The sequence below is a fragment of the Stegastes partitus genome, unplaced genomic scaffold (assembly GCF_000690725.1).
Source record: "Stegastes partitus isolate 25-593 unplaced genomic scaffold, Stegastes_partitus-1.0.2 Scaffold1481, whole genome shotgun sequence".
NCBI classification, from domain to species: Eukaryota; Metazoa; Chordata; class Actinopteri; family Pomacentridae; genus Stegastes; species Stegastes partitus.
In genome coordinates, this window is record NW_007579212.1 from 106,316 (window position 1) to 123,599 (window position 17,284).

The 17,284-nt window shown below is 43.8% G+C and overlaps 1 protein-coding gene across 1 annotated transcript in view; it reads right to left on the reverse strand.

The window, feature by feature from the left end:
- Window positions 1-1,387: 1,387 nt before the first annotated feature.
- Window positions 1,388-17,284, reverse strand: part of scn4ab (sodium channel, voltage-gated, type IV, alpha, b) — a 29,338-nt gene continuing 13,441 nt past the window's right edge. The window contains exons 2-31 of the mRNA XM_008299928.1: window positions 16,299-16,480; window positions 16,031-16,168; window positions 15,692-15,810; window positions 15,284-15,373; window positions 14,960-15,088; window positions 14,017-14,108; window positions 13,630-13,896; window positions 13,452-13,515; window positions 13,225-13,366; window positions 12,410-12,610; window positions 12,220-12,334; window positions 11,621-11,859; window positions 10,987-11,058; window positions 10,802-10,903; window positions 10,297-10,653; window positions 9,843-10,041; window positions 9,457-9,749; window positions 9,191-9,299; window positions 8,951-9,105; window positions 7,940-8,113; window positions 7,467-7,589; window positions 6,973-7,257; window positions 6,761-6,814; window positions 5,433-5,570; window positions 5,226-5,330; window positions 4,878-5,148; window positions 3,756-4,377; window positions 3,510-3,654; window positions 3,357-3,434; window positions 1,388-3,264 (exon numbers count right to left, since the gene is read on the reverse strand). Of these exons, the coding sequence (XP_008298150.1) occupies window positions 2,923-3,264; window positions 3,357-3,434; window positions 3,510-3,654; window positions 3,756-4,377; window positions 4,878-5,148; window positions 5,226-5,330; window positions 5,433-5,570; window positions 6,761-6,814; window positions 6,973-7,257; window positions 7,467-7,589; window positions 7,940-8,113; window positions 8,951-9,105; window positions 9,191-9,299; window positions 9,457-9,749; window positions 9,843-10,041; window positions 10,297-10,653; window positions 10,802-10,903; window positions 10,987-11,058; window positions 11,621-11,859; window positions 12,220-12,334; window positions 12,410-12,610; window positions 13,225-13,366; window positions 13,452-13,515; window positions 13,630-13,896; window positions 14,017-14,108; window positions 14,960-15,088; window positions 15,284-15,373; window positions 15,692-15,810; window positions 16,031-16,168; window positions 16,299-16,430 (5,352 nt within the window). The 5' untranslated portion in view covers window positions 16,431-16,480 and the 3' untranslated portion in view covers window positions 1,388-2,922. The remainder of the gene's footprint in view (window positions 3,265-3,356; window positions 3,435-3,509; window positions 3,655-3,755; window positions 4,378-4,877; window positions 5,149-5,225; window positions 5,331-5,432; window positions 5,571-6,760; window positions 6,815-6,972; window positions 7,258-7,466; window positions 7,590-7,939; window positions 8,114-8,950; window positions 9,106-9,190; window positions 9,300-9,456; window positions 9,750-9,842; window positions 10,042-10,296; window positions 10,654-10,801; window positions 10,904-10,986; window positions 11,059-11,620; window positions 11,860-12,219; window positions 12,335-12,409; window positions 12,611-13,224; window positions 13,367-13,451; window positions 13,516-13,629; window positions 13,897-14,016; window positions 14,109-14,959; window positions 15,089-15,283; window positions 15,374-15,691; window positions 15,811-16,030; window positions 16,169-16,298; window positions 16,481-17,284) is intronic.

Consider the following 17,284-nt stretch of genomic DNA (forward strand, 5'->3'; position numbering starts at 1 on the left):
CTAAAACATCTGGATCCAGAGCAGCTTTTTAAGTGGATGTTTGAATATAGCGACATTAAAATCCTGTTAATAAAGAGGTTGATGATGTCTCTGTGTTATATTCAGCGCATGTATTTGTTCTGTTTGTTGCATAAATGTTGTTGTGAGTTGTGTTTGTGGTTTCAGAGGTAACAGTGTCCTAGTTGTATATTAACAGTGTGTTCGTGTTGATCTGGTTGTTTTATTAATGATCTGTCTGTGTATTATAACTGTATGAGCCAGTCTGACCTTCTTGTTGTTTCAATATTTACACTCTAATAGCAAATGCAATCTCGTGAATCTTCATCATTTGGTCTCCATGGTGATTATGACTCACAGCGAGCAGCTCACCTTTGCAGGTGAAGCTGTGTTTTCAGTCTGTTGGAGTTCAGCAGAGCAGGAGGTCCAGATGTGTCTTTACAGAGTGAGCTGATGTCTGATGGAAGGACTCGACTGGGAAACATGTGTTCAGTTGGTTTTATTATAAGTTCAAGTGAACCATCTGATGTGTTCAGGGGCATCTGGTGTGTCCGATGTTTGAAGTGCAAACAGAGAATCAGGCAACTGTTTGACAGTGGAGGTCAGAGGACGTCCAGCAGGGGGCGACATCAGCACACAGTTTAAAAAAAGCCAGCGCAGGACGAAACTTTATTACAGACGCCACATGTAATCCGAAACTGTTACTCATAATTACAACCTCAGCTATGTTTTAATGGAGACACTTTAATGAGATGTCAGCACTGAAGCTAAACTCATCTTTTGGCAGCAGCGTCACAGGTTTACCAGGAAGTGATGTGTTTGTTGTATTAAAGTAGAATTAATTCTGCTGACAGATCAGTCTGAGAGAAAACTATAAAAACCGATCAGTCTGATGGAAAATCTGAACTGTGACTGCAGACTGAACATGTACAGGCGTAAGTATTAACACCAGTAGCATGTCTGGTTCCCATGGCAACACGGTGCATACAGTGTGTGATACTGTACCTGCACGAATTCATTCAGTGGCTTCAGTAGCGTACAGCTCAACCGATTTACAGATTAAATATATTCCCTCAGTTGAGAATCTAAATCACTCAGGGAGAATCATCAGAAAACGATTTGGTTAAAAGGAAACAGAACCTCTTCCAGACCAGTTTAGCTCCACAGCATCAGTTACCATGGAGATCCAGCTGTGCAGCATCAGTTACCGTGGTGATCTAGCTGTGCAGCATCAGTTACCGTGGTGATCTAGCAGGTTAAAAGAGAAACATCTTCGTGACACCGACAGCTCTGACTTTAAGCTCAGCATGAACAGGTGTTTGCAGTTTTAATCACATTTTTCTTCACGCCATCACAAATATTAACCTCCCATCTCCCCAAACACGAAAACGATTTTTAAAAAAACTTTATTTACAAATAAAAAATAAATCAATTCGGACACATTTATCAGTTGAGCCAAAGAAAAAAACCCAAACATGACAGGGTTTTAGTAAACTCATGCAAATACAGAATTAAGCCAGAATCTGAATAAATGGCTGCAGTGAAACTTCATCACTCATGTTCTTCATCAGGGGAAACTTGCAGCAGTGCAACAAACAACAAAACTAAATCCACATGTGAACCATTTTCACATCAATTCAGTCTGATGTTATGAATCAAAAGAAAGAAATAAAAGAACAAAAAATATATAAAGAAAGAAAGAAAGAAAGATTAAATAAAGAAAGAGCTCCGAGGAAGAGAGCTCCAAATAAAGCAATCTTTAATAGGTTTCTTAATGTAAATCCTCAAAAAATATTTTGTTGTCATCAGAAGCATTTTTTATTTCTATTTTGTTTGCAGCTGTTTTGTTTTTTCATATCACATGACTCAAAGACAAAACGCTTTACACCTCTGCTTACATCACAGTCACAGCTTTTCCCTATTGGTCGACTTCACCGTCAGTCACCTGTCGAAAACCAGGTTGAGTTTCAGTCCGAAGCAGTGCTGATTGGCTGTTAACTGGATAATTCCAAGCTCTCATTGGTTGGCTTACCTCGTCGTCACTCATGCTTACTTGTTACAGCCTCAGTCAAAGAAAACACCCGCAACTGACTCGACCAATCAGAGGAAGACGTGGAGAACCATGAATGGAGACAGGTTCTCTGAAGTTTCATCTTTTTTTTGTGGTTGTAGAGACACTTTAGGAGCCTGATGAACTGCTGTATGACATCAGGAGCAGGTGTTCACTGCGCTCAGATTTTAATTCAAATAAGAAAGAAAATCGTCCTTCAGCCTGTTTGCCTCGATGCCGCCATCTTATTGGCTGTCGGTTCTGTCGGGCTTCACTGAGGCGCTTCTGAATAGTTTCTGTTTTTGAATCAGGAAACAAACTTCGCTCAGCATGTCAGACGGGAAAACAGAATCTCTGGTTTGTGTAATTATCCAAGACGCGTGTGATTCTGTCTGAATAGTTAAACTATTTCCGGCAGATTACTTTCGCAGATTTGACAAGAAACATCACAGGATTCGTTACCTCAAACGTCCATCAATAGATTTTTCTGGTCAAAGCAGTCCGACTCAGGAATCATCACCTGATCAGCAACAGAAAATACTGGATAAACTGGATAATAAGTGTTAGTAATGACCCCGGCAGGGAGTTAAAACAGGTTAATCTGTAAGTTTCACATACAAACCTGGGCTCTGTTAGAAGGTAAAACCTCCAAACAGCTCGGCACAGACAGAACATGAAAAGAACGTTTTCATATGAAGCCAGAAGAAGAGCAGAGAACCGAACGCGTCGCAGCAGACTTTTATCTGCAGTCAAACTTTGTGCCGACGTCTCAGTTTCACTGCTGAGTCGGTACAGAAGCTGAAGCTAACGGACAGGTGAGTCTGCTCCGACAGGTAACACTCCACAGGTGAGTTCAGAGAGTGACACCGTCGTCATCACACCACAGACTCCCTCAGGTTCTCGTCTTGCAGGAAGTTGGGGGTGTGGATTGGAGGAGCAGCATGGAGAAGAAACTCGCTCTGAAGCTCCACCCGAGGGGGAGGATCCTCACCTGAACCCGTCTGGTCGTCGCCGTACAGCTGACTGATGCGTTTATAGAGAAGTCCTTCTGTCTCCGGCGGCTTGTCTAGCCGTCCCTCCGTCTTCTCTCTGTATTTGTAGGACGCCAGTTTGACGGTTCGCTGCAGGAGGTGTTTCCTGTACGCCCTCTGGATCACCGTCGCTGCCACCTCTTCCTGCTTCCTCCTCAGGGTGCTGCTGATTGGCTCATACGATACCTGTGGGTGATTGATGATGATGATGATAGTTTAACTGTAAAACCAAAGATGAAATATGATTGAAGGTAACTTAGTGATGGAATAGAGCAAACCTTGGAGGGGTTGTTGGCCATGAACTTCTCCTCCATGCTGGCTTTAAGAGCATCCATCGACCCAGAATCGCCCAAAACCTGGACACAAGGTGAGATAAGTTAATATAAGATAAAACAGGATAAGATCAGATAGGATCAGTTCAGGTAGGTTACCTGTGCAGTGAGTGCCAGCAGGATGTCCAGACAGTGGATCTTGTCTCCTGGAACCAGAGGAAGGTCCATTTGGATCAGTTTGATGGTGTTGGGTTTGGGAATCCTGAGAGGATCCTGCAGAGTGTCACAGAAGGTGGACAGCTCACTGTGGAACACATCAGAGTCTGTTAGAATCCACTAGAACCTCCCTGTCAAAGTTCTTAGAGAACAGTGTCAATCAAAGCTGTCCGTGCGGGTCAGACTCACCTGTACTGTATAAACTGCGAGGCGTCGGGGTCGAACTTCTCCCAAGTTTCGTAAAACATCTCGAAGTCGTCTTCGCACAGCGGGTCAGCGCTCTCCTCCGTGGCCACGTTGAAGTTCTCCAGGATGATGGCGATGTACATGTTGACCACCACCAGGAAGGACATAATGATGTAGGTGGTGAAGAACACGATGCCCACGCCCGGGTTGCCACAGTTCCCTTTGACTGGAGATCCTGGGTTCTCGAAGTTTGGGTCACAGTCTGGTGGCGTGTTCATGATGGGATTCAGCAGACCGTCCCAACCGGCCGACGTGGTGATCATGAACAGGCAGATCATGCTGTTCCCAAAGTTCTCAAAGTTGAACATGTCGTCGATCATCGCCTCCTTCTTCACGTAGGCAAAGTTTGACATGCCGAAGATGGAGAAGATGAACATGATGAGGAAGAGGAGCAGGCCGATGTTGAAGAGCGCCGGGAGTGACATCATTAAGGCGAACAGCAGCGTCCGGATCCCCTTCGCTCCACGAATCAGCCGAAGGACCCGACCGATACGAGCCAATCGGATCACACGGAACAGCGTGGGCGAGACAAAATACTTCTCAATGATGTCAGCGAGAAGAAGACCTGAAGGGAACGAAGCAAGGAGGCAGGGAAGGAGGAGAGGAAGGAGGGAAAGAAGGAAGGAAAGGAAGACAGTTGACGTTTTGTTGTTAAATGAAGTTGTAATGTCGTTTAAATCCCTTCTTAAAAACATGTTTCCTGATGTTACATGAGTTTTAATTTATTTTATTTCATTTGTTATCTTTTTGTCTTTCCTACCCTGCACTGTTTTTATATAAATCGGTTTCTTCCTGCCTTTAAACTTGAATCATCTGCTGCCAATATGAAGCACTGTGCAACACGTGTTTTAACAAGTATGTGCTATACAAAAAAATACAAGGAAAATCAAAAGATGTCTATTTTTTAAATGAAATTGTTTGTTGTTAAATGAAATTGTTTGTTGTTGTTCAATAATATTGTTTGTTCTTAGATTAAATTGTTTGTTGTTGTCATTTGTTGCAAAAGTCTTCTTTAATTTAAAGGTGATTAAAAAAGGTTTTGGCTTTTTGTGAAGTCTGACTCACCTACGATGGAGAGAATCACCACCACAAAGTCGAAGATGTTCCAGCCGACAGCGAAGTAATGCTGCCGCAGAGCGATGATCTTCAGGCTGCACTCAGTGGTGAAGACCACGATGAAGACCAGGTTGACCCAGTACAGGATCATTTCTTTCTCCTCACTCTGCTCGTCCGTCTCCACCATCATGGTGACCATGTTGAGGCAGATTAGCACCATGATGAAGATGTCAAAGAACTGTTTGGTGACCAGGTCAAAGACCAAACCCTGGAACTTATTCTGCAAAGAAACAGGAGAATTAAGTCCTGCCACTCCAGAACCTTTACGTGGTTTTAATAAAGCAGAAGTGAACCAACATCGGGTCGTGGAACAGGTTTCTGAGGTTTCTTGGAGCCCAGCTTCTTCATGGCGTTGTAATATTTCTTCTGCTCCTCTGTCATGAAGATGTCTGTTCCTCCCAAGTAAAGACAGAAAACCCAGTTAACTTAGAGAACAGAACCATTTTTATTGTCACAGCTGAAGCTGGAAACTTTTAACTGTTAAAGACGGGAGTAGAAACATATCTTTGCTTTCTGCTGGTTGAAGTTGTCGATGATGACTCCGATGAAGAGGTTCAGAGTGAAGAACGAGCCAAAGATGATGAAGCAGACGAAGTACAGGTACATGTACAGGTTGTCCTCATACAGCGGCTGAGACTCCACCTACACCGCAACATGGTAACCATGGTAACCATGGTAACCAGAGACAAGTCAAATAAGGACTGACACGTCTCTCCAACACTTCACATCATCATTTCTCTTTTCTTTACAACATGAAAAATATTATGAAATATAAAGTACAGGAGAAACGTAAACTAAAAGAAGAGGGGCTGCACGGTGGCTCGGTAGTTAGCACCATCACCAAGAGCTCTGGTTTGCGTGGCGTTTATATGTTTTCCCTGTGCAGCGGGTTGCAGTGGGTTGTCACCGGTTCTCTGGCTTCTTTCCACAGTCCAAAAACATGTTGAGGTTAATTGGTGGTTCTAAATTGTCCATAGGTGTGAATGTGAGTGTGCTTGGTTGTCTGTCTCTAAGTGTAGCTCTGTGATAGACTGGTGACCTGTCCAGGGTGTCTCCTGTCTTCACTCTGAGTCAGCTGGGATAGACTCCAGCCCCCCGCGACCCTAGTGAGGATTAAGCGGTGTATAGATAATGGATGGATGGATGGTAAGACAGAAAATGAGGGATGTGATTAGCTGTAGTACCCAGTTGTTCCACCAGGTGAAGCTGTTTAATAGGTGGAGTTACTGGTTTGTTTGCTGACTGACTGTAATGGTTCATGAAACGAGCGCACCTCTCTGCTGTCTGATGCTGTAGATGAACACTGCAGCATCACGATAAAGCTGATAGATTTAAAGACATTGTTGACAGTTTTTGTGAAACACCTGTTCCAGTTGAGCAGCTGTTTCCAGCAGATGGATTAACTACAGATTAACTACAGATTAACTACAGTGAAGAAGTAGCTGTATCATGTAGATCAGCTGTGAGGATGATTGTGATATGAACCTGCTGTAAAACATTTCAAAGTGGAACAGGGTATTTCCTGGTGCAGCTCTTGCTTTTCAGTGTATAATTCAGTAACCTGCTGATCGTTGTACAGAAAACTGTCAGATGTTAAAAAGTGATCAAAAGAAAAACATTCACTGACTTTCCTTCAAATCAGTACAATTTAAAAAAAAAAAAATAAATCAACTAATAATTGACTGTTAATGGTTAATATGGCTGACTATTGCTTAGGAAAACTACTTCCAGTATTAGAATAATTACCAGTACCAGTACACTCGTCCCAGAACCAGTGTCCTAGTACAGTACCAGTACACCAGTACCAGTAGACTAGTTCCAGTACCACTGACCTCTCTGGAGTCCACTGCAGCGTACATAATGTCCATCCAGCCTTTAAATGTGGCCTGAAAAACATGTCAACAGCAGTAAATAAAAGTTCGAACATCAGAATCACTGACTGACATTGATCCCCTGGTGTACTGATTCATTAGTATGTTATTATTCTGGTGTGTTGATCCTCTGGTGTAGTGACTCTCAGTGTTTCACAGGTGTTCACACTGACCACTTGCAGCAGCGACAGGTAGCCCATCCCCACGTTGTCGTAGTTGACCTTGATGTTCTTCCAGCGGACCTCAGTGAAGTTCGCCTGAATCAAAGCCAGACACTCCGTCTTGTTGTTGACTTCCTCAGGCAGGAACGTCTCCTCCGACGTCTCGTTGAAACAGTAATAAAACTTCCCTGCAAACAGGTTGACGCCCATGATGCTGAAGATCAGCCAGAAGATGAGACACACGAGCAGAACGTTGAAGATCGACGGGATCGCTCCGACCAGGGCATTCACCACCACCTGTAGACAGGTGAGGACAGAAAAGTGAGGGTAGGTAGACAGGTGAGGACAGACAGGTGAGGGCAGGGTGACAGGGGAGGACAGACAGGTGTAGCAAAGGAGACAGGTAAGGACAGATAGGTGAGGGCAGGGTGACAGGGGAGGACAGACAGGTGTAGCAAAGGAGACAGGTAAGGACAGATAGGTGAGGACAGACAGGTTTGTCTCACCCTCATGCCCTCAAAGCGAGACAGGGCCCTCAGAGGCCTCAGAGCTCTCAGAGTCCTCAGAGACTTGATGGCTCCCAGCTCAGAGTATCCGAGTATGTTGGCCGTCAGCGACACCAGAGACACCTGCAGACACAACACACCTGGTGATGATGTCACACTGTGGAAACCAGTGAACTGAGGTCACAGATAAATGAGAGTTGAAGTTTATCAGAGCTGCTGCATTTGGTGAATAATGAATATATCTTTTATCACAGCATCATCAAACTTTAGGGACTGTAAATATCAGCCTGAAATCTGGTGGCAGTTAAGAAACCAGGGAATCTTAAAAAACGTTTAATGATTCGGATTTTAGCAGAGTTACTAAAACAGCCGAATTTTGTTTCAGGATAGTTTAATGCTATAAATGTTATCCTCGATTTAAATGATTGTTATCAATTGTTACCAATAATCACTGTTACTGATCAGGTTCTTACATCTACGATGAGAAAGTCGAGCCAGCACCAGGCGTTGGTGAAGTAGGTCTTGAATCCGTAGGCGACCCACTTGAGGATCATCTCCACCACGAACACGTAGGTGAACACCTGATCTGCGTACTCCAGGATGATCTTGATGACGCGACGCTGCTCCATGTAGATGTCCTCAAAGGCCTGTTCACACGGGGACCACTGTTAGCACCTGACAACACCTCACTCCTACTTCAGCCCGTTGTTTGATTTGTTCCTGAAAGTCCTCAAACTGAACCAAACTCATCACTGCAACTGTAGTCTGTCTGTGTTCTCTGACGTCACGTCTTTGAAGAAATAAAACTACCTGGTAAAGAGCTGGATGATCTTCGTGATGAAAATAAATCAACATAACCCCAAGAGTTCAGTCTTTAACTTAAACATCCTGCAGCCTGTTTTTAAAGTCCATACAAATAACCGTTATTGTTGTATTTTTATTTTATGTTGTCTATATTATGTTTTCATGTTTGGGTTTTAATCTTTTTGCTAATTTGACACATCTGATTTGTTTGTGGGACAAAGGCGAGGCTGTAATCGTCACCGCTGACTCCGCTATCGCCATGCTCCTCAGTTCACAGCGTTAATCGATCTGATAAATCTCACCTGCGTAACATGTAGCAGCCATGTTAGTAGTCACAATGCCCATCATGTTTGTAGTCCACTGTTAACCATCCCAGCCATGTTGTCTCCAGAGGTTAGTACTCACTCTGCACACATCTCTGTGAATCAATCAGTTCTGATCTGCTCAGTCACACGATCAATTCAAACCAACCAGCACTGACAAAACTGAGCAGCTTCCAGACGTATGGAGCACATTTAAACACAAACATTACAACGTGCCTTGAAGCGAAAATTTTAAAATAAAAATGACGAGATGTTAAAAAAAAAAGAAAAGAAAAGAAAAAGCCATTCCAGCAGGTTTAGAGTTAAAACAGATCAGGTATAAATCAGTAATCTATAATAGTGCTTCACTGTGTTTACCAGAGCTCCACTGCTCAGCAGGATCATGAAGATGATGAACGTCTCAAAGTAGTTGTGTTCTACAATGGAGAAACAAGTTCTCCTGAAGTTAGACCAGATCTTCCCTCTGCCCTGGGACGTGTCTATGTCCAGGGTGGGACAGCGACTGTAGCACTCTGAAATATGAACACACAAACAGTATCCGTATCAGCCAAAGATGTTTCAGTGCACACGGGATTGACCTGTTGGAAGAGGTCTTACTCTCAGTGCAGCAGTCTTCAGGTGAGTTTGTGTCGTCGTCGCCATCGTCTTCGTCCTCCTGAACTTCAGGAAGTTTCTGTACGGTGCTGCAGACCGATGACACATCACCCTGAACAAACACCGCAGACTTTACACCAAATGACACTTGATACTAAGAACACACAATATTTCAGACAGGCTCATGTTTACAAGATTCATGTTTGCTGTGTTTACAAGTGCAGAAACTTCAGATGCTACAGTTTGAGGTTGAACAGAAGAAGGTTTACTTGAGAACGCTTCTCCTCATCGTCTTTATTCTCCTCATCCTCTTTATTCTCCTCCTCCTCTTCACCCTCCTCATCCTCTTCATCCTCCTCATCGTCCTCATCTTCAGTTTCAGGATTTTCGAAATCAGACTCGGCCTCTGCGATGGGGACCCTCAGGGAAGCGATGTTATGGTAGTTGCTGGTCAGGCTGTCATGGTTACTGGAGGCTATGACTTGTGACGCCGGCTGCTCGGAGGTAACAAAGGTCAAAGCTAAAACCTCCTTCGTTGTCATGTCGTCTTCCTCACAGGCAACTGAAAACAGTAGTGAAATTTTAAAATTCAAAAAGATCTAACTCATACACAACTACTCTTCTTGTATATTTATAGCCCAACTCTGGTCCCCACCGGTGCCGTCTGGGGTGACATGGGTCTTCTTTCCTAGTAGAATCCGTATGTGGTCCAGGATCCAGGCCTTGATCCAGGCCACTGCCCGGTTGATCCGGTTTATGGCAATCTGCAAATTGTTTTCTCCTTCCTCTTCTGGAGCTGCCAGATTATCACCACTGAATGAGCTCAGCAACAAGGCCAGGAACAGATTCAGGACCTGAAACAAGATTAGGAACAACTTCAGGACCTGAACAAGACCAGAACAAATCTAGGACGTGTATTTTTATTGGTTTTGAAATGTCAGACTTGTGTTACTGGTGACTGGGAACAGTCAACTATATTCAAGGCAGACCCCAAACCCCTGACCTCAGACTGGGATCTGTTTGTAGCCTTAACTGTCCTGCTGGACTCTGGAGGATGTGATTTACTGAACCAGACCCATGTCAGAAACTGTCTAGCTGCAGAGACTCACCACCAGGTTTCCAATAACCATGACCATCATGAAGACAATCAGACACATTGTCTGACCTGCGACCTCCATGCAGTCCCACATGGTTTCAATCCACTCGCCACACAGGACCCTGAAGATAATGAGGAAAGCGTGAAAGAAATCATGCATGTGCCAGCGAGGAAGCTCGCAATCCTCTGCAATACGACAGACGCAATCTTTGTAGCTCTTCCCAAACAGCTGCATGCCGACAACGGCGAAGATGAAGACGATGATGGCAAGAACCAGAGTCAGGTTCCCCAGGGCTCCCACCGAGTTCCCGATGATCTTTATCAACATGTTGAGGGTTGGCCACGACTTGGCCAGCTTAAACACTCGCATCTAGGCATGAGACAGGCGAGGACAGAGGCAGGTAGACAGGTGAAGGGACAGACAGGTAGATGGGTAAAGGGATAGGTAAACTGTCAAATAAACTAGTTTCACAACAGGGTTTGTTAATTTGTGATGATGATAATGATGATGCACTGACCAATCGGAATGAGCGCAGCACAGAGAGGCCCTGGACATTAGCCAGTCCCAGCTCGACTAGACTCATAGTGACGATGATGCTGTCAAAGATGTTCCAACCCACCTGCAAACATGACAACAGGCACATGTTACCATGGGAACAGCTTTTAGCAGTGATCAATGAGCTGCTCACTAGCAAAGTCTGACCTGGAAGTAGTAATATGGATCCATGGCCAGAAGTTTGAGGACCATCTCAGCTGTAAAGATCCCTGTGAAGACCTGATGGGTCAGAGGGTAGAGGATAAAGTTCAGAGGTTAGAGGTCAGGGGTTAGAAAGGTAGAGGTTAGTGGTTAGAGGGCAGAGAGTAGAAAACACAGGTCAGAGGTTAGAGAATAGAGGACAAAGTTCTGAGGTTAGACGATAAAGGTTAGAGGTCAGTCTTCTTGGGTTCTCTTAAATATAACACAGGCAGAGAAACAAACTCTGAATGTTGACCGGATTATCTAATCAGGATAAAGCTGACAGGATATTTGATCTCAAACTGGCACTGGTACAGGTGTGTGCTCGCCTTACCTATAGAAAGTACAACACTCACTGTTTGTTTTTTAAGAGATGCCTTTGCATTTCAGTTTAAAGGTTATTTTAAAGTCCACTCTGAGTTTGACTTGGCTTGAGGTTTTCATTTCATTGGTTTATCTGCTTAGCGACCTGTCTGTGGATTTCTACTGTCAGTAGGCCTATTAATGTCACCAGCAGGTGGAGGTGTTGTCACCTTGACCTCAGACTGAGCAGAGTTTATAAAGATTCCCCTGGTTTTACCGACTCTCTCTCATCACTGACCAGATTCCCGACACTCAGCAGCTCCTCGAACTGCTCTGTCATCGGATAATGCTCCATGGCCATGAAGACGGTGTTGAGGACGATGCAGATGGTGATGCCGAGGTCAACGAATGGGTCCATGACGAAGATGTAGAGCCACCGTTTGACCTGTCGCCAGCATCCACAACAGTCCCACTTCAGGAAAATGTTAGAAAATGCATACCAGCATGGAGGACACGGCCTCTGGTCATCCTCAAAGTCTGAAACACAGCAGAACAGTGGGGCTATGAACCTAAAAATACAACACTTTTTTCTACATTGACATCAATGGTGGAATGTTTGGATGCTGTGCCTGCAGCAACCAGCAGCAGCAACACTGATTACAGAACTGAAGTTTTGAAGTTTTGCTGAGTATTTGGATTGTGCAGTAAGGCAGCCCTGCTAGTCTGTTTAATAGTAATCACATTCTCGTCTTCCTGCACGCAAATGTTCCACGAAAACAATTTCACCGTCCTTCAGCGACTGTGATTGGTTAAAAGAAAAACAGACAATCACACAGTTGACAGCTGATAATACTGACTAATATAATACTAATGATGCGATGCAGAATACTGCAGTACCGTGTGTACCGTCCATGGTTGTGTGTTCTTGGTCGGGGCTATTGATATCTGCAGTTGAGTTCTTCTGTTGGGTCGAGTCTTGTTTCTCTGCGAGCTCTGCCTTGTTGGCTGCCTGCTGTAACAACAGAAAACAAACGTTCAGCCGTGTGTCGAGGTGAGTCCTTGTAGGTTTTCATGCATCACATCAGACCTCCTCCTCTCTCCTCTTTAGCGCCTCCAGGATCTGAGCGTACTCCTCCTCCTTCTGTTTGGCCTCGGCGATGGTGGCCTCGTTCTGCTCGGCGTACGCCATGGCAACCACTGCCAGGATGAGGTTGATGAGATAGAAGGACCCGAGGAAGATGACGACCACGAAGAAGATCATGTAGGTTTTACCCGCCGCTCGCAGAGTCTGCAGAGAGACAGACAGGTGGGACCCCATTTAGTTTCAATTATGCCTTTTTGGGACTTTGTAACAACTGTATGTGTCTGAAGAACATCTGTGTGGAGTCTGTGTGATGTGACTGCTTTGTCGTTTATCTGCCACACTTGGCTTCTCTTTGGATTTCCATCCTCTAATAACAAACTTGTGCTGCTTCCAGCTATGAAATATTTCAAACTTCAGGTGGATTTTAATCTAACCAGCTAAGCTTTGGTAAATGTGTGACTGGATGACTGTAGCTCACGAAGCTCCTGCTTCAGCTGCAGCTTCTTCTGACAAACACTAAACACTCAGACTGCAGTTTTAGCCTCTTTCCGCTGCCTACCGGTCGAGGTTACAATCCAACAAAAAAAAGCTCAGCACCTGATCCTGTACGAACCTAAAGAGCTGCACCAGCTGAACATGCTGGGAGCTCAGATGGAGAAAGGCTGAGATTCTGCTGCCTCTAAACTCCAGAATCATTTATACTGAGATTACCTGAGTTCATCTGAAAAAAACCTTCTCTACTTGGTTTGAGTCACTGATTGCATTTTGGTGTTATAAACAAAGGGTCCGGTCTGTACTGGAACCAGTCGATTACTGACCAGTTGGAATAGGTTTTCCCAGAAGTCCTGGGTCATCAGTCTGAACAGAGCCAAGAACGCCCAACCAAAAGAGTCGTAGCTGGTGTAGCCATAGTTTGGGTTTCTTCCCGTCTTCAGACAGATGTAACCATCCGGACAGACCCTGAACACATCATTATCATCAGATTTTTTAAATTATTATTATTATTATTATTATTATTATTATTATTATTATTATTTGAACCTACCCGGCATCAGAGCTGTTTCCACACAGCAGAGCATCAAGCTGACCAGGCAGGTAGTAATAGTTTTCTGACAGACACACAGAAAGACAGAGAGACAATGTAAGTTAGCATCTCAGATGGACGATGAAAATGCTTGAAAACAAAAGAACAGTATTTGCTGGATACCTTGAGGTTGTCCTACCTGCATTGTTGATGTACTCGTAGTAATCCAAGTCACCGTTTCCTGTGTTGTTGCCTTGGGTGTCGTTGGAAAGGAAACCTGTCTCCAGGTCTGACGTGTGGTTGCTAAATAAGTGTGGCGGCATCAGGACGCATTTTTGCCTCAGGTTTCCCATAAACAGCTGCAGACCAATCAGAGCAAAGACACTGAGGCAGAACACCGTCAGGATCATGACGTCAGCCAGCTTCTTCACCGACTGGATGAGAGCTCCAACAATCGTCTTTAAACCTGCAGAGGGGGCGGGTGTTACAGACTCACAGCCAATCAGGTGTTTAAAGCTTTAAAACATCCACATGGACAGACTGAATAACTAAACTTTACACTAAATCACAACAGACACACACTCACCGGGGATGACAGTGATGGTCTTCAGGGCTCGAAGAACTCTGAATGTCCTCAAAGCAGAAACATTTCCCAAATCGACAAACTCTGTCAGATACCTGAAACAGAGACACACATGAACCTTCATCACAATCATCATCATCGTCGTCATCATCATCGTTGTCATCATCAACCTTAGCTAATCTTAACTCAAACATTTAAACTAACCCTGACGAAAAAACCAAACATGTAACCAAGTCTAACTACAGTTAACCAACAATAATAGGTAGCAAATCCTAACTAACCATTACCAATCCTAACTCAAACAGGTAGCTGATCTTTACTAACCATAATTCATACATGTAGCTAACCCTGACTAACCTAAACTAATCCTAATTCAAACACGTAGCTAACCCTAACTAACCTACCTCAAACATATAACTAATCCTAACCAACCTTGACTAATCGAAACTCAACCATGTAACTCATCCTTACTAACTTTAACTCAAACATGTAACTAACCCTAGCTAAAACCAAACATGCAACTAACCCTAACTAACCTTAACCAACCATAGCTCAGACATGCAGCTAATCCTTAATAAACTAACTCAAACATGTAAGTAACCCTAACTAACCTGAACTAACCCTCACTAAAGCATGTAACTAATCCTAATCAACCTTAACTAACCCTAACTCAAACATGTAATTGATCCTAATCAACCTTATGTATGTAACTATGTAACTACTCTTAAACCAATCCTAACCCTAATTAACCCAAATACGCAATGTGTTCAGTTCAAATTGTCTGCTGCTCAGTTCTGCTCAGTCCAGTTGGAATCAATCAAAACATTCTGAAACAAAAAAATGTTTTATAAACTGTACGCTGCAGGATCAACACATTGTACTTAAGTGTGTTATTGACTATTAGAATCTGTGATCAGTGTCTCTCAGGTGTGTTATTGATCATTACGCCATGCTGATGACCATGAAGTCCAGCCAGTTCCAGGGGTCTCTGAGGAAGGTGAAATCTCCGCGACAGAATCCTCGGGACAGAACTTTGACTGTTGCCTCAAACGTGTAGATTCCTGTGAACACGTATCTGTAGAACAACAGAAACATCCACTGAGACACAGAAATAGTAAAGTACAGCAGACAGTGTATTGTAGTTTATTGTTGTGTATTATTGTGTGTTGTAGTGCATTATTTTGTATTATAATGTAATGCTCTGTATTGTAGCGTAGTATTGTGTAGTATATTGTAGTGTACTGTAGCGTGTCTATGTGTGTGGACTCACTCGACCGTCTTGCTCCACGGCGGAGGATCACTCATTGTCATGAACACACAGTTGGTCAGAATTGTCACCATGATGAATAAGCTGAATAAAGTTTTGGTTTTAAGAAACAAATATCAATTAGCGGATCGATTGTCGGTAAAATTTCAGTGATCAGTCGAGGAGGTATCCTGTTACACCTGCTGGTATGCTAACTGATTAGCATGTTTTTGTATTTGACCTACTGAGGACAAGCAGCTCTGAGTTCTGATTGGTTCAAATGTGTCATGTGCTTCCTGATTTGAACTCTGAGCCAAACACCTGAAATGAAGCTCAGGTACACTGTGATGTCATAACAAATACACTACAGAGTACACTGAAGTCAGAGTAAATACACTGAAAACTATACTGCCATGTCATATAAAAGGATATGAATGAATGAGGATCTTGATGGCGAATCTCCTCAGTGGGTTGAAGGGAGTCAGCAGGTAACAGGCAGGTTCAGCATTAAATCTGTAGATGACGTTTCCTTTACTGAGGACGATGAAAGTCTGCAGAGAGACAGACAGAGCATGTTGTGAGTTGAACTAAAAGTGAATTTAAACTGTAAATTCTCATGAACGCTGTTCTGCTGATCTGATCATAAAATACAATAAACCGTCTGATGTTGAGACCTGATGTCACTGAAACATTCCAACATTTTACTGCTAATTTCAGTGATATTGATCAGTGCGACAGGGAACAGTCAAATTATTATTATTAAAGAGAGACCTGGTGTGATTGGTAGTAGGGATCCAGCTCCTCCAATGGGGTGTTGAGAAACTCAGGGGGCGGATCTCCGTAGATAAAAGGGAGGGGCTTCCCGGCCTCCAGGTCACTGGCAGGTTTTGGAAGATCCTCCTCTGCTATCTGTCACTCACAGAGATGGTCAATCAGCATCAAACTATTGAGATTATCATCAACCAGCACATTCTGGACAGTGTATTGATTAGTTTTCAGCGATTACAGGTTATTGACAGCTGATCAGTATGTTTTGTACCTCAATGTTCTTCTCTTTCCTCCTCTGTCGTTCCTTCTCTTCGATTTCATATCGCCGTTGGATTTCCTCCAATGAGGCCGGCGTAAAGAGTCTGAAGACCTCTGTACCAACAGGGGGCAGCAGAGGGGCCATCTTGGCATCATGCGGCACCGCCCGATTCCCTGTTGCCTAGTAGCAGCCTCCTGCAAGTAGAAAGAAGAGTGTCAGGTGTTCCAACAGAATTATGCAAAGGTCTTGTCCGCCTCTCTGACCAATCTCTTCATCAGAAACAAGGACGATGGTGTCATACAGACAATCAGAGTGCGAAGTAAGAAAGAAAACACTGAAACAATTTTAAAGAAAAACGCAGAACAACAAGGATGAGAACACGTCACAGAGTCGATGCCGAAGATAACAGCCAGTTCAGAAGAGTCTGCCACAGGTCAACCCCAGGATACATTCAGATGCTTGGACAAACTCCCATGTACTGCACCTGAAACACCTCAACCTGTGCATCACCATGACATCATCACGATGTGGCATCGCATCATGATGATGTTACGGTGATCACAATGATGCAAAGTGACAAAGGAGGTGGAGCCTCAGATAGAGATCACGATGAACTGAGGTTCTCGGCAAGCATGTCAAGTCCTGATAAATCCTCTTGTACTTCAGGAGGAGTGAAATCGGGAGAAGCTACATCATCAGGAGAAGTTACAGAGGATTTAAATTGCACATAATGAAGCTCTTCCTGAGGCATTGGTCGGTTTTGGTTTCGGTAAGCAGCAGTGACTCATGTAGGTTTCAGTGATTCAAGTTTCGATGATTCAGGTTTCAGTGATTCAGGTTTCAGTGATTCAAGTTTCGATGATTCAGGTTTCAGTGATTCAGGTTTCGATGATTCAGGTTTCAGTGATTCAGGTTGAACTGTTGGAGTTCTGCCTGATTCAGATCACACAACATTGGATGGAACTCAATGGACTCTACTGACTTGTTTCAATAAAACT